The 17,545-nt window shown below is 34.4% G+C and overlaps 1 protein-coding gene across 1 annotated transcript in view; it reads left to right on the top strand.

Annotated features, from left to right (window-relative positions):
* DACH1 (dachshund family transcription factor 1) overlaps positions 1-16,625 on the top strand; it is a 366,376-nt gene extending 349,751 nt beyond the window's left edge. Inside the window, exon 13 of the mRNA XM_087758755.1 lies at positions 13,871-16,625. Coding sequence (XP_087614881.1) covers positions 13,871-13,908 — 38 coding nt within the window. The 3' untranslated portion in view covers positions 13,909-16,625. The remainder of the gene's footprint in view (positions 1-13,870) is intronic.
* Positions 16,626-17,545: the final 920 nt, after the last annotated feature.

The following is a 17,545-nucleotide window of genomic DNA, read 5'->3' on the forward strand; positions in this document are numbered from 1 at the left end:
GGTGAGAAAGTAATTTTTTTGGTTTAGTTTGGTTTTGGTTTTGATGGTGTTTATGGATTTTTTTTTTCCATACAATAAGTCTATTTTATAGCAGGGGTTGTAATTATACTCCAAGGTAGTCTAATTGCAAAGGATAAATGCAGCATGTGACACAGTCACAAGAGGTATATCCTAAGAAGTCACTGTCTTTGCTCATTTCACATTTTGCAGCAAACAAAGAATCAAATAGATAATATCAATTTCACAGTTAAAATCGTAGCATTTGTTTGGGTTGCTTATATGCTTTAGGTCTGATGTTTTGCTGTTGAATGATATGGTAAAGGAATAGCTCATTTTGCATGCTTCAGTGCATTTTTAACCAATGCCTTAAGCCAGAATCAAATCTTTATGCAGTCTTTATCTACTGATTTCTTGATGGCAGCACCGATCCTTTGGTATCTCACAAGGGTGTTGTGAAACTTTAATTAATGTTTGTAAAGTATTCTGGATCTTGGATGAAAGGCACAATAGAAGTTCAGTTATGTTATTAACTTCTGCTTTTATATTTTCTTGGTGACTGATCAGAATCCCAGGCATTAAAAAGTGGCAAAGAATTGGAAGATACAGCAATTTACAACTATTATCAACTAATTTTAGTTAGTTTCAAATCTAGTACAGGGAAATAGATGGAAAATTATTTTATGAGATTTAGTAAGGAAATACTTCATAGCCATAATTTTGTGTAAAGGCAGCCTGCCTGGATTTTCATATGAGAAAAATTTAATAGACTGACTTACCTCAATTATTCTGTGTTAGATCAAAAGTGGTGTATTACTGAGTGGCAGCATTTGGCATATTAGGTGACAGTCTCTCTTTTGTAATCCTAAGCTAACTGTGGGGTCAGAAGTCCTGTTAAGAAGAATGAGAGCTCAACATTCATTTAATATATTCAAGAGGCAAACAGACAGACTTAAAACATAAATAAAACTGTATGGTGAGATTGTATCAGGCAGGCAGCCCTTTGAACAGTGTTAAGAGTTAAGGCGGCAACCACCTTCCTAAACTATCACTCCAACTCAAGTTCTCTATTACTCTTATGTCAGTTAAAAAGAAAGAAAAAAAGAAAAAAAAATATACCCTTGCAATGAAGCTATATTAATTTAAACTAGCTGAGGGTCTGATGGTTTAATTTTAAAGTGGCCAAAGATTTTAAGTTTTGTCCTTTTGCTCTTTGCCAGTATGATAAAAACAAGGCAAAACATTTTTATGTCCTTCGGAAATAGGAAATATTTATAGTATTTTATTTTAAGATAAACAAATTCTTAATATGTCTGTAATATTCATATAAATGCTTCTTTGTAGACCAGCAAAGCAATCAATTGCTATACTAAATCTATTTTAATTTGAAAAATAGCGTTTTCTAGCAGTGGTTATTTTTATATTGATATAATTAAGAATGATAGCATAAAACAATTTTGGCTTTGTATAATTCAAGCATTCAGCTTTCCCATGGATTTGATTTGGAACTTGACCCATCTCTATTAGTATCTCAAGTTCCTATGAAAGAAAAAAAAGAAAAGAAATAAATCAACTAAGAAAAGTAAGTATAAAGGAAGTGGAACTAAAATTAACACATTTGGAAGGAATACTTAGCCAGCATCACGTTCCATCTATAGCTAAAGTTTGCTGTCAGCATATATCTATAATAAGTATTCTTCCAGTGAACTGCCAGCTGGCTTGTAAAGAGGAAAATCTATTCTATAGAATAGACTGCTAGCTTTAAAAAGAAATCTTTAGCTTTTCAACCCTTCAGAGGAAGTATTTTGGTCATTGTAAGTTTCCATAACACCTGAAGGACATCCTGGGCGACAGCAGCATATATAATGATAATGTGATGTCATTTTGTTTTTCCTAGTTGAGAAACACAAAGTGTGTATTAGTAATGGTAAAAGGAACATTTTTTCTATTATATTCTTGTCAGCCTTATTTTTTAAAAGTGATGCAGCCTCTAATAGCTTAGGAAAAGCAGCAATAGCATAATAGTGTGTTTTGTCATGGACGTTAGAAAGGATGGATCACAAAGTGCTACAGCTGGCCTTGGAAACAAAGTGTTATGAAGTCAGGACCAAAAAATTTACAGTGCTGGTTTATGTGCATGAAATTAGAATGGAGAGTGTTAAAAATATACAATGGTATATTAGATAATTCAAGTTTTGACTTGTTTATTTAGTCTCTTTGTTGATTCTGCAGATTTTGCTGGTGACAAACTGTTGGTGCAACCCTTGCATTAAAAGACATGTATTTTTCATGATATTGTTTCATACTGCAATATGCTGGCTACAAGTCCTTTCAAGTAATCAAGCTATATTGAATACAAACATAAAATAAAAAGAAGCAATAATTTGCTCTTATTTTTAGCTTTACATTCTGACTCAAAGATATACACTCGTAGCCATTGAAGAGAGCACAATATTTTTGCACATTGATGAATTGAACATAAAAATATTGTGGTTGGATCAGACTCCTTGGCTTCACTGGAAATACTGGAAGCATCATAAAAGTGGTATAACTGACTGGAGGATCAGTTCCATTTTCAACCTTATCATCAAATTTGTTATGACAATCACAGTTACTATTGCAGCAGTAACTATGCCATCCTAAGCAATCTGGTTCCCAATGCTAAAATATTGAAATGCTAAAACACTATTAAAACTTGCAAAAATCAGTTCTATTCCAGTTCCAAATGGGCAATAGTTCCAGAGTTTGATCTTAAACATTCTGTGCACAAAAGAGTTCTAATTTTAGGAATTAACAACTAAAGTTTCCCTGTAAGTTTTTTCATATTCTTGCAAAACCTGTGACTCTCTTAGATCTTCCAGCTAAAATTAACTTTATAGCCAAGCCTATTTTACCAGACCAGATATTCAGTAAATATATTCAGTATATACTCACATCTTGCCTCTCTTCCTGCTAAAATGGCATAGAATTAGGGATAGGACTAGATGGGCTTTAAAATCTGCATTTGCAGGCTATTGTATCGCAAATACCATCTTAAAGACCATTTTAATACATCTCTCATCTTGGAAGGCTACACCAGAACTGACTTCCTGCAATAAAAAACAGAGCTGTTTTGTGTCTCTTTTTGCTATTTAATGTATATACAAGGCATAATCAGTTGCTTTTCTATGATAAGCATATCAATTAATTTTATTTTCATGTTGTGGACTCTATTCCTTGTATTATGCTAGTAGCCTGTTCTGAAATTATTGCAGTTTAAATACACCTTGAGCATGGGTAACAAGCATCCTAAACACTGTTCCAGGAGAGGTCCTGCAAGTGACTTGTACAACGCCATTAATATGTTGCTATTGAAAATAAACAGTGTAGGTGGAAAGCTGGGGGGGGTGGGGGGAGGGGAAGAGAAAAAGCAACCATGAAGTAACATTTTTCATTTCCTCTGTCTTGACACTTCCAAGCAAGAAAATTTTACACTTCAGATACTTTGCACAGGTCATTTCTTTTGACTCCAAGGTAGTCACTTGATCCCAGCGTCACTGGTTAAGACCGCTCTGTGGTTTAATTTAGCCATTCTCTTTTCTCTTGCTTACTTTTTGCTGATGGACCATGGTGCTAAGTTCTCTCTGGGAAAGCATGCTGCTTCCATATGGTCTGGGATTTCTGTAGTGGGGTGCATCCAGGACACAGTCTGTCATGACATGCTGTTTTTTCTGAGGAATCTCTATCGGCAAAGACACAGAGTGGTGCCAAATTCAAACCACCTGGCCCTAAGGCTAATTGAGTTTTTCCTGGGAGGGTAGAATAGTAATTTTGAAGTACCTATCTGAAATTATGTTACCAGTGAGAGGGAATGGGAAATGTTGGCTTGTCACCGCAGTACTTTAATGCATCCATGAAGATATGCCCAAGACGGAAGTTTGCAGTCAGTTAGGGAAACTAGTTTGAATTATGAATTGAAAAACAATCTACCTGGGTCAGCATTAGCACTTGTCACAGAAATAAAGTTCCCTTGTAATTTACAATGCTAGTATTTTTCATTCCTTATAGGAACAAAAGCATTTTGCTTAAGTACAGCAGTACTTAAGAGCTAACTACTGGGTTAAACCCTGTATACGTCTTTCAGCTTGAAGTCTGCCTCAGATTTAACATGAGCTGTTTTTTTTCAATTTTGTAGTTGCGTCGCTCATGCTAAGCCCCGGGAACTTCATTAAGGTCTATTCATATTTCTATGTGGTAGTAAGGATTATGTGTGACTTCAGTTCATTGTTCATTTCTTAAGGCATGACTTCTGGTTTGGTTTCTGTCACCTTGACTCTTGTTCTGTAGCTGACTGCTTGATGCCATTGTCTTCCATAAGCTTTCTTTCATACAAAATACCTAAAAGCAGCAAGCTTATATTGCATATGTTTTGACATCCCATGCATCCTTAATAGATTTTCCATAAGCTTGTCACTGTGCAATCTATCTATTTTACAGCCTCATTCCTTCCTGTTCTGCATGTGACTATTTCTTCGTGTTTTACATTGGGCTGTTACTCTGTTTTAGCACACAGATGAGAACAAAGGTGGTTGGGTATTGAAAAATGTGGTGTTAATATGAATTTGATATTAGAATAGGATTCCACACATCCCACAATTGATATATGTGGGCTAATGTAAGTAGTAAAGCTAAATGCTTTCTTTAAATGGCCTGTATTTTCCAGTAACCTTTGCAGCATTTGAAATGACATCTCACTAACCGGGATTAGGGAAAAGCCAGATCATACTCTTGTATTAATTGCGGGGTTTAAGTCTAATCTGAAAACAACAAAACAGTAGTCTGCCTTTTAGTTATTGGGGTATTACATCAAAGGAAAGTTACTTGTTTAGAAAAGAAGTAGCTTGTAGAAAAGAGTCAGTGAGGTTTGTGATTCTGTGAATCAGAAGAGATGCTCTGCATAGGAGTAGGTATTAAATAAGTCTTTTCTGGTGTTGTAAGAAGTAGTCTGGGTTAAAGCTCTAGAAAAGATAATACTTTAGAAGAGCTAATCTTCATAAATGGTTTGTATATGCTGAAGGAAATAAAGATTACACTCTCTGGTGAAGGAAACAATAGATCCCTAGTACTAACCATGGCCACAACTATTCCTAGTAGAAAAACCATGACCCATGTTACCTTTTCCAGACTTTCATAAAAGATCTTTATTAACCTACACTTTATTATGTGATCTGTAATTGTAAACACATGTATCATGCTAATACTATTAGCTTCTAGTTCAGTGATGGAAAGGATCTGTCTGTGTGTTTCTGTATGTGTGTGTATGGAGGGTAGTTTTTAAGAACTACTAACTTGTAAATGATTTTGCATAGATTTGTAATTTGATCTCAACCTAGAAGCAAAAACTGCTGAAAGCTCCAACAAACACTGTTATATTGTATTTTATTCAGATTTCATTTTATGACCAATATTTCCTCTCCAAAGAGAAAAAGAATTACTTTTTTAAACCTGTTTGTAGATTAACTTTATGATTGATATTTTGTATTTAAGATTACTTTGGTGATGATGTTTGCATGAAAAGTGATCATTTGAGCAAAGCACTAAAAAGAGAGGCAAAATTGAGAAGAAAAGTGGAAAGAAGAGCAATCAGACTAAAAATATGAATAGTAATTTCTGTTTCCATCAAGACTTTACAAGAAGAAAAAGAAGGTGTCAGCCAGAAACCACATTCCAATATTTAGATCTCAGGTCTTTCTCAATTTTTTGCTATCAGATCCAAGGTTGCTTGTTGATTGGCTTGCTAAAAAGATAGTAAAAAAAAAAAAAAGTTGTTTATGTTTTTGAAAATACGATAGCAAATAAAGCACAACTTTTTGCAGAATTTAAAACTGTTCAATGCAGCACAGATTGTTCAGAACAGGAATTATCCACACTGTGTTACAAACAGCACTGAACACAATGAGCTGTGGAAGCTCACAAGCTGATCATATTTAGCTGTGACTTCATCCTTTAATAACTTTTCCACATGATTCTTCAGTTGAAGGTGTTTTGTGGTTTTTTTTTTCTCTGTTGTTTTCTTTATTATTTCATTTTTTTTTTTTACCAGTAGAAGTGACACAATACAATGCCTTAGAGACTCAGGTTCAGTGCTTGTAAGTAATCAGTTCTGTTGTCTTTCTTTGGATGTGCTTTTGTTCTGTTTATACAAATAGAAAAAGGGTTGCTAAGTTCATAAGCCAACAATAAGAGACAGTGTGATTTTTTTTTTTAATCTATTTCTTTCAAAGAATTTCTCACCTTGCCAGTTCAATCTTTTCAGTGCTCAAAATGGCAGGCTCTGTGTGTTCTATATGATCTTTAAATAATAGAAGGTGACATATGCAGGTAGTCTATTGCTTTGTTAGTTTACTAAAGACCAAATTTCTAACCTTTAGCTTACTCCCACGGTATTCAGTGATTATAAAGAAAACATATATTCATGATTAAAACAGATGATAAAATTACTGAAAGAACATCCTGACAGTTCGATAGTTAAAATAACTGAAAAAAGGTGTTTAGACTCTTTTTTATACATCCATGTTTTAATTTTGTGTTAGGAAAATCAGATGTAGAATAAAAATGTCTTAAGTGTAAATTATTATTTTAAAAAGAAAGACATGAACATCTCAGTCGCCTGAATATTTGCACTAACACAAATATATTTGTACATGAATGTTAAGTAGAGAAATGAAAGGTGTATGATTAATAACAATATGCAAATTTGAAACTAATTTATTGGTGTTATACAAAGGGCAAACTAGGATAGTGTTTGGCCAAATATGTTTACATACTTCATATTTGCATGAGTTTATTGAACATGCAGTGTGAAATCAGCCATCTTTGCATAAAAACTGGATAAGCACTTTTTTTGAAGAGCAAATTGTTCAAATTTCAAAGCCTCAACTGTTGAGCCTGCTTTCCTACATCTCCTGTACTCCGCTCTCATTCTACTTGGGAAGATGGCAGTGGATCCATCCATGTTCCCCAATACATGATCTACTTTTGCTATCAGTAGCAGTGTCAGAACAGTATAGATCCCTCTGTCCCTCCTTTTCAGTGTCGAGTTGTAAAGCTTCAGCGTTCTGATTAACATCGTACATTGGGAGGAGTCTTTTCCCCTCACAACATATTGTTTTGCATTTTATAAGGAAAATTACGGAAAGTTATGTTCAGTTGATTTCATGACTGCATTTTACAAAGGCTGGTGTTTATGTTCTCAGTCGCACTCTGCAAACTCTGAAAAAGAATCAACCTCATCATAAATGATTTTCCCATGATTAAAAACTTAGACTCCCATTTTTATCTTCATGCTTCGGTGGAAAATAAATCCTCTTTTGTCTCAATTTTGAATAAAATACATGAAAAGTATACAAAAATAGATTCTATCCTTAATTAGCTGCTTCCTTTAAGTTTTTTGAAGAAGGGTTACAATTTGACTAAGATCCCTTCCATCTGTCACAATATGCTTGCTTTTATTTTGACTTCCCATTGCTGTCTTATCAAATATCATATGAATCATTACCATTTGTTTGCCATCCCTTTCTTTTGTTTTGTTTCTCTTCCTCCAAATGATTAAAACATCAGGTTAAATGAAAGGTTAGAAGTACACTGGGATTCACATTTGCCCCATCTTATTAAAACAAATAAACCAACCAGTTATATAATTTAAATGTGCTTGAGCTATGGCTTGCAGATGCTTTTATCAGCTCTGGGCTGAAGAGGTTGTGTGCATTCGAGCATGCACGTACAACTGTTCTTTGAAAGGGACAAACCTCATTAGATTACAGGTGCCTGGAAATAACTTCTGAGAAAATAGCTGCCATTTTCAATAAAGCTACTTCCTAACAGGAAACACAATTTATTATGTTCTTTAGCACAAGTGAGCAGCTTTTCTGTTATTTAGATAAAAGTAGCCCCATTTAATGTCACAAATATTTTATTTCTTTTAATTTGTTGGACTGAGGGTGGATCATAATATTTTCAGTCTAATATTCTAGCTTATAAAATGTTGAGGAAAAGAGCTGTAATGATTCTTAAGTTACAAAATATGTGTTACACTAACTTACAAGTTATTTCATTTACTTGCCACACCATCTTGTATAGAGAGTCAGAAATGCTTCATAATTGCCTCAGCTTGCTAGAACTGAAGTTAGCGGTTTTTAATGGCTGTAGGGTGTGGCAACAGTGTGTATATCCTGAAGTCTCTGCTGTCTTTAGTGAGCACATGGGCTAGTCCTGGGGATTTTGTGTTGCGATGTGATTTTAAAAGAGGACTCTAAGGTCAGGTCAGCTCAGTCACCAGCCATGGAGATGGACTTCAAATGGGTTTTTATGAGCCAAGAACCTACAGTTTCAATTAAATAAGTATGCACATGTGGGGTTTTTTGGTGGTGGGTTTTTTGTTATTTCTGCTAACATAGTCCTTAGAGATCTCAGCTAACACTGCTGTACCTTGCTAAGGACAAGAAAACAGACTGAGAAAACATCAGTGCATGGAATCTCTGTCACCTAAAAAGAGAAGGGGAAGAAAGAGAGAAAGTTGAAAAGAGAAAACAGAAAAACAGAGAAGTGAAATCACAGATTGTTTCAGAGTTAAGAGGTGGGAATAAAGTTCTGATCCTCACTTTTTCAATTGTGTTCTTACTAACAAGAGAGAAATCAACCTAAAGTAGGTATTCTTTACTTCAAAAGCACAGAGAGATTAATAGATCCACCATTCAAACATCCTTAAGACCCATTTTGAGTGAAGATCAGCTTATATCACTGGCCTGTGCATATTTGACAAAACTACATTAAATCTAGTTAGGAATTCTAGTGACTAAAACTGGGGCTACTTTGATGGATTTGGTTCCTGGATCATGGGCTGGCATTTACTATTCTACAGCTCACAAATTATGATCATAAAAAATAACAACTAATAATAAATTAATAAAAAATTATCCAAACCTTGACATCCTAACTTTCCAAAGCTCCCACTGAGATTTCTGATCTTATAATTCATTTTCCTTCTCATACATTATTTTGGCCTTTTTTTCTTTTTAACCTGGACTCTGTGGGTTTCTTTCATATTAGCTCTCTGTGACATGCTACCATATCTTTTTGTTTGGTTGGTTGGTTGGTTGTTTTTTTTTCCCAAAAGCTCCTAACTATAGGAAACACTTTATCCTGTTACTGAGGAGAGTTTTCCTCAGTAGGCTTTTCTATGATAGCAATTGACTGGATTCAGGTGTGACACCACACCTTTGATGTTGATTTGCGGATTTTCATAAACCAAAGACTGCCATATGCTCTTCTGATAGTCATGATGATCACTGTTGTTATGTTTATTTTTAAAGTAGCTCTCAGAATACAAACTAAAATATGATATGTTTGGATGGCAAACCACGCCAGTGTGACTTGCATTGAGTGGCAGAAACACATGCATTACCATCTAATGGATGATTTATTTAGTTTGCAACCTAAGACAAAACTTAACATTTCATTGTAGATTTTTATCACTTCACAAGGTTGCTTACTAATAGGAATAATATTTGAGTGGGTTTATGTATTTATCTCAGAAAATGTTGGGCCCATAAAGATACTACAAGCTGCCCACAGAACACTAGTGTGAAACATTCCCCAGCTGACATCTCTGTGGGAATGCATTTCAAGGCATATGATTTGTTTCAGCATTGCAAACTTTTATGTCAGTTCCATTTGTTTGTTTTTTATAACATTTCTGACCCTTTAACTATTTGGGCATGTTCATTCAAAAACCTCAAAATGAGTCTTAATTAAAAAGGGTTGATCTAAAAAAAATACTCCCTCACTCTGGCTAGAATTTCTGTCATATCAGTCCACAGACAAAAACAAATGAGATTTAGTAGTGGTGTTTTCAGTTTGAGTTACTAGCATGAGCTTGTGTGATCTTGCTGAACACTGCCATTTGCAAAAGAGCAATTAAAACAGATGACAATCTGCTAATCATGCACAGTTCTATTTAGAAATTTAGCAGTATTTTCCCAGTTTGTGTTTTTGCTTGACTTCCTAAGACTGAAAGGAAGTTTTATGTATTTCTGTTATATATAACAGTATGTAAACTTGGGAAACTTTACCACAGTTCAACAATTTTCAGTAGGCTATAAAGTACACTCCAACATTGTAAACATTTTTAGAGAACACTGTGTATATGTGTTTCTGTACTATATGTTTGTGTGCATTTATCTATATGTTTGTAGTATATGTTTGTGTGAATAGTATATTCCCTATTTGTTTTACGTAAAATTGCTTTTATGCAGATAGACAAATTCTGCATTTGTTAACAACAGAAAGTAATGCAACACGCATATAACAAATAAAAACTGATCAGGAGGCAGAGGCGTGCTCATGATTTGGCACTTAGGAGTAGTGGCATATTCACATTGAGTTACAAAGGATGAGCTTGCTTGATTTGCTGATCACTGGCCACCCTCATGATTTGTAGGTTTTGCTTGTGATTTTAACCTTGAAATCATGAAGGCCTATGAGTGGTAACGCTCCACTGGTATTCAGATAGGAACACTGGCTACACCTAGAGGCGAAGTGATTCAGGCAGCAACCTTAAGAAGTTCCAGTCATTTCGGAAGAACCTCTGAACAATGAGAATTGAGAGAGAAATGATTAGGAAGAAGGGAGTAGGAGTCTGAAAAGGAAAAGGGACAGCAATCAGATATAGGTGTTGTATTTGGTCACCAACATCGTGATGCGAGGTTGTCATTCCTCTGCAGAGCCATGAGTTACCACTGTTTTTTCCTAGCATGGTTTGAAGTCTTCAGATTTCTGAAGTGCAGTGCTATTTGCCTGGTGTGTGTTCTTCATGAGTGGCTACATGAACTTCTCAGGTACACACAGGAGCATTCTGGAAGAAAAGTATAAAGCCTAAAGAAATGATTTCTCCGTCTTCTCCCAAACTCATGATTTGAGAGGGTAGTGGGCAGTTCCACTGGTATTGTGAATTTTTTTCCGTGTTGGCACTATAGGTTCTAAAGAAAAGGATATTCATTTTGCACCTCATTCTTTCGTGACTAGTCTTGAGAAAATAAAGGAAATATTGTACAATTCTTAGCAACTTTTGAACTCTTACTAAGTATTACTTAATCATGGAATTGCTTTATCTATATCATAACATGGCAGGATTTATTTTAAAGTTGATGTGTCTAATGCTTGCTGCGTTTTCACATGTGTTAGGGGAATTAGTCAAACACATTAATAGAGAATATATCTGTTTTATAATAAACCTAGCAATGATATTAGATTAGCTGTTGAGTTCCTATATGGCATTTTAAGTCCATTATCAATATAGATGATTTAATTGCACTTTTAATAGTCCATCATGTAGTTATTTGAGGAACAGGAAGATTTATGCTTATTGTATATATCCATCATAAATGTTTTTAAGTTATATAAACAAATATCGTCTTACTTTGTAAGGAAGATGTTTTGTAAAGCTGCCCATTTCTATTATTGTTCATTGTCTGTGGATGCAGAATACAGAATTTGATAGTGTCTTCCATTAAAAGTGAAAAACCTCCTATTGACTTCATTGCCAGATTGGGTCCTTAAGCAGTGTAAAATAGAGCTGACTTTTGAAAATGTATTGCTGCTCTCTGCAGATTGTTCGTCTTTTGTTGGCTGCTGCAAGGATTCCGTTTCCTACAGCTGTATTTTTAATTGAGAATATGTTTTAATAAATATTTTATTTTAAAAGGTATATGGAGACCTAATATAGTAAAATAAAATACAAGTTACCGACTGTAGGTTATCTTAATGTTTAGGTGTGGGAATTATGCGTAGCACTCATTAGCAAGTATGCATTCAGGATAGCCAAAGTGCTGGTATATATGCAGAGTAATTCTCTTACAGAGGTACCCAGACAGCTTTAGTGCTGTAAATGTCTATTGTGTTTATTCAATATGTTTGGGAGAATTATATGCAACTATAGCCGGTAGTAGTTCTGGCTGTCCTGTACCTGATGCAGGTTTTCTTTTGAGATGCTCTTCAGTTTTACCAAGCTCCATTTAAGAAGTTCCTTCTTTCTCTCCTGAATTCCCATAAGCTTTTTGGTTGCTCTTCATGCATCAAAGAAGAATAAAAAGTCTTTAAGTTAAGGCCTTACTCAATCTCTTTTTGTCTTTCTTCAGTGCACAAAGACTGTAAAGAGCAAAGAGAATGTGAAAATGGTTCTGAGTGGAAGCACTCTAAGTGGTGGAAAAGTTATCATCATCTACTCTGCCAAAAAAAAGCTTGGAATGTAAAAAAGTAGGGACAAGGGGCAGGAAAATGAAAAGACGGGGGAGAAAGTAGCAAAAGGGAGTACACCCGAGAAGCTCGCAAAAGAAAACTAGTGGTGGAAAAGGAAAACCAGAGGGACACTAGATAAGAATCACTGCGACAGAGTGAGCGATTCTACCGTTTCCTTTTTTCCCCAGCAGTTCTGATAGAAACTAGACAATAAAAATTGGAAAGGCATGTGCAGAAAGGATGCATTTTTACAGCTGTATGTGATGTACATTTGTCTGCTTTCAAGTTAAACTTTTCTTTCTCTCAACATTTACAGTAAGCTTGTGGAAGTGATGCTGCATGTTTCAATGATAGCCAAGCATTTAAAAAATTTCAGCATTCATTTGTGTAGGTTTATCTCACACAATTGTTTTCCTGTAGATCTCACAAGAATTTTAAAGACTGACTTGGAATAAAAAGGTTAGACTAAGAAAACCAAAACACAAACAAAAGCCTCTGAATTCTTATAAATGTTTGCTGATTTCACTTGGATCAAAAGAAGGGTTTTATGCAGGGTTTCAAGAGTTGAGATACAGCTTGTACTTCCAGATGCATTATAATCTAAAATATAAGTAGTTTTGTAATTATGCACTGTGGAGAATTAATATGCTTCCTAATGTGCTTTACTCACAAGGGAACAACGCTTTCTATCCTACAGGACAGAAAACTAAGAAGTTTTTCTGTATGTTTCCTGTTTAAAAAAAAAAATCTTTTTGTTGCTATGAGAATAGATGCATATAAGTGAAGAAAAAATTGCTTTATATTTGTAAATTAGGTGAAAATATGTTATGGCAGAATGTTATCTTCAAGTTTTCCTAGATCAACAGTTACTGGCTAGGTGAGCTTATTGTTTCTCATGCTCCCTCTCCATCACACATATCTCACTTAAATATATGCTCCTCACTTGGGTGGAAAAAATGTTGAGAGAGACGTGCTTACATCTTTAACATAGTAATTGTTCAGTTAATCTCATTTATGGGGGAAGGAGGCTATACTTCACTGATACCGATTAAATATCCTATACTGGGTTCTATATAAATAGCTACAAATGTGCACAATGGTTACATTACATGGTATATTTAACAACATAGCTAAATCAGAAAGTATGAGCTATGCCTTTAGTTATGGGAGTACTAACGATTGCATGCAAGAAGATTTTTGCTCTGCAACCATGAAGGAAATAATTGCTGTTCAGCACTATTCAGTTAAGTTTGCATATCAGTAAAAACACATGCACAGAGGCTCCACCTACATTCCTAGTGCCCCAGCACTGATATGAGTGCAGCATATATTAAAGCTTTAGAAGGTGTTACAGTATTCACAACTTGCAAAGTGCGTGTAATTTTTAACAGAGTTAATTTGACCACTGTCAGATGAAATTGCAATGATGATATTCAGGTTTTATTATTTTTTTTATTTTAAACAAGAAGTACCATAGGTGGCATTTTACAGATTTATGGGAGGACTACTTCTGCTTTAAATCTGGTGGGTTTTTTCGTCTATTCAATTCACTGCAGATATAAATATATAAAGCAATTTTTTTTTTTTTTCTATATTTTAGATGGAAGACTTTATTTGAAAACTACTGTCATGTATTGAATTTTTCCTGCTGAAGATACCTGTGCTACGGTAAAGAACTTTGCAGTAAGACTCATAAGGAGTTCTGTGGAAACAAAGCGTTTTCAAGGCAACTTCCTCAAATTCATTTATCAATATGTTCTTCAAAAATGTAAAGAATTCTGCAAGAGTGTCCTCCTTTGGTTATCTCCTGTGGCTCGACCTGGAGACCTAGAGAATGTTTGTAAATGTACAGTAGCACTCTTCTTACAGTGAAAATCTGCATCTCTGCGCCGGACTATTGTATCCACAATTACAGGCAGGTCAGAACAAGGCTGAGTATTCCCTTTTTCAAGGAATGCAGACTCTGTCCTCCTCTGATGATTCTATATTTGAGCACATCAACTGATCCTTCCAGCGGTGTCTGAGTACACTTACAGACTGTTATATCATACTGAAACCAGCAAGACAGCTCAGAAATGAACTTGTAGAGGGCATAAGAGGATTCTTATTAAAAAAAAAGGAAAAAAAAAAAGTAAAAGAAAAAAAAAATTGATACATTCAGTTTTCAAACTATGATTGTGGGTTTTCTTCTAAAGACATTTTTTCCACATGCTTTCCAAGAGACCAACACATGTATGTTAGACTACATTAAGTGAAATGGAATTTTGTGTAAGTGAAAAGAAATGCTGAATGTAAACAAACTGTTTTACTGTTCACAAAGTCTCTTTTCCTAAAATAAAAAAAACACAATAAAAAGAGTAATAATTTCTCATTGTAAACTGGCAGGGGTTTATGAAATAAAAGACTTTGCTTCTTATCAAACTGTTGGTCACATGTACAGTATATAACACAAATCACACAAGGAAGGTATTATGTATGCAGTAGAAATCTAGAGTTTAGGAAATGAAAATTTTAGATAATATTGTTTTGTCACCCTGTTGGTCAGAAAGACACCTTTCTAGTTTTAACGCATGCAGGCATGTAAATATTTGTCCTGGAGTCACAGTATTACTGAATGAGATCTTAAGCATCTGGTAACAAGTCAGAATTCTGTATCAGCCACTTTTATTTGTATATTGAGCCCTGGTCAGTGCCCTGATTAGTGCACTTTTAAGAATGGACTGTGGCTGAGCAGCAAGTCAAAATGCCAGAAATATTTTTATATGTTAATGTCATATTACGTCAATGTTGCTAAAAAAAGAAAACCTAACAAACACTTGATGTATCAGTCCAATTCCATGTAGAACTGAGTGATACAGTTGAAGTCTATTGTCCCTCCCACCTTGTCTTAGGGATGGGTGGTTATGTGTTACTTTCACTGTCTTTATGAAAGCTACAATATGTGTTTTCACCTTTGTGCTGATAACTGGAAGTAAGCTGCAACACTGCTTATTACATTACTAAAAGTTATGTTCTTTGCTTTGCGTACTTTTGGGTTACCCCTTTAAAGACTGATTTTGTGAATCAGTGCTATTACTGTAAGTTTTGTGATTATGCTTTCTTCATCTAATGTTTTATGCATATAAAATATTATTTATTACATGGAAACATATCAAAACCTTAAATGTCTAAGATGCCTAACTTAAAGCAAATATTTCTTTAAAAATAGTTCTGATTGGATATTAATATTATTTTGTCAAAAAAAAATCTAATGTTTTGTAAACTCTAGCACTGAGCTTCTATAGTTTGTAGGTCTTCCTTGCAATACTGGTACACATTTATTTTGTGCAGTTCATATTTACTCCACCACAATCCTTTTTTAACAATAGAAAGATGTATATACAAGTTCACATCACAGTAATTTTTTTTAAAGAAATATTGAGCAATATTTTTCATTAAATATTGTTACCTAATACTTTGTAGTGACATTATTTTCTAACCACAATTCTTTCATATTTTTCATAGTTGCTTGAACACATATGGGATTCTGTACTCCGGTTTTTTCATATGCAGTCTTTAAAGGGTTAACAGCTGTAAAGTTAGCTGGACTTGTGGCAAGCTTTTGAATCATTCATATCTGAAAGAGAATAAAAAGCCTACAACTGAAATATGTAGTAGCATCTACCATTGCTCTGCTCCTTGCATAGAGTCACCTGTAAGTAGGTTTAGTAGTTTTACAGTATATACTTTCAAGACCTTTGGGAATGCCTCAGTGTTTGGCTTGGTACATAAATGGAAATGTTAAGGATTAAGGGGGAACCAATTATAAGCTGGATGTTTAGAAAGAATCTTGCTAAAAACAGTGTAAATATTACAGACCATGAGATGTTACTGTAAGTTGAATTTTTTGCCCTTCTTTAGTTATACAGGTTTTGGGTTGGTATTTTGGTTTTGGTTTTTGATTTGGAATTTTTTTTTGGCATAGATTCTGAAGAAAAGTTGTGCTCATGTTATTGTTTATATGCTTTTGTAATCTTAAAGATATTAATGTCTAGTTGTTCTATATTATAACCACATTTGCGCTCTATGCAAGCCCTTGGAACAGAACATACTCATCTTCATGTAGGACCTATGAAAATTGTCTATTTTTATCTATATATTTAAAGTTTTCTAAAAATGAAAAAAGGTTATTACGAATTTTGTTGTACAAAATCTGTACAAAAATCTGTTTTTACATCATAATGCAAGAATTGGAAATTTTTCTATGGTAGCCTAGTTATTTGAGCCTGGTTTCAATGTGAGAACCACGTTTACTGTTATTGTATTTAATTTTCTTTTCTTTTCAACAATCTGCTAATAAAACTGTCTGAAATCTCCCTGTGACTTTATTTACAGTTCATCTTTATTAAATTTTCTGAAATGTATAACATCAGAGGAATATTTACTTTCTAATGGGAGGCATCTAAAAACAACATAAGTCAGCTCTTTGTAATGTGAGAACAATGCTGAATGATTTTATTTAACATGCAACTGCTTCTATCTCTAATATGAATTACTGTGGTGAAAAACATCATAAAAGCACACTCTGTGGTTATTGTTTAACAAGCAGATTTTCCATATTTTTTTTTCTTGCCAGCTAAGCAAACTGCCCCCATCTACATGATTTATTTATGTACATTTCTCAGTTTATGAAGCTGTTATTTGTACCTTTTTCTTTTATATTGTGATATTCCCATGATTCTTATTTCACAAAGCTTTGTGCTGAATAATGTAAAGTGGACACATTGAGGGAACATAACATGTTATTCCCCTAACTACAAAAATGCAGGAGTAATCCAGTTGGTTTTGTCTCAAATCTCCTTCACTTGATAAAACATGTTGAGAAACTTGGTATCCTAACACATTTTTTAACAAATGGCAAGTATTTAAACATTTAAACGGGTATTTGGAGAAAGAAATACTTCTGGCTTAACATATCTGTAAGTGTTATTGTGAGGGAAAAAAAGGGTGATTTTTAAGGTAAAGACGGTTATTTAAGAACAAATCTGAAAGTAAGATATTTTTGCTTACAGAAAATACGAAAGTCAGAGATGTATGATTGATTTTGAGTATTCTCCCTTATTGCCCTGCCTTGCCCTGCCTTGCCTTCCCATCCCTTCTCTTCCCTTCCTTTCCTATCCTATCCCTTCCTTTCTGAACCATACCCACATGAATGCTTCTGCTTTCATTAGGGAGCAGACTTGTTTGGGAAAGCAGAAGACATTAGCTTTCTTGGACCAGCCCATTTCATTATCTC

The sequence above is a fragment of the Nipponia nippon genome, unplaced genomic scaffold (genome assembly GCF_047370975.1).
Source record: "Nipponia nippon isolate SJK-2023a ecotype South Korea unplaced genomic scaffold, ASM4737097v1 scaffold_2, whole genome shotgun sequence".
NCBI classification, from domain to species: domain Eukaryota; kingdom Metazoa; phylum Chordata; class Aves; order Pelecaniformes; family Threskiornithidae; genus Nipponia; species Nipponia nippon.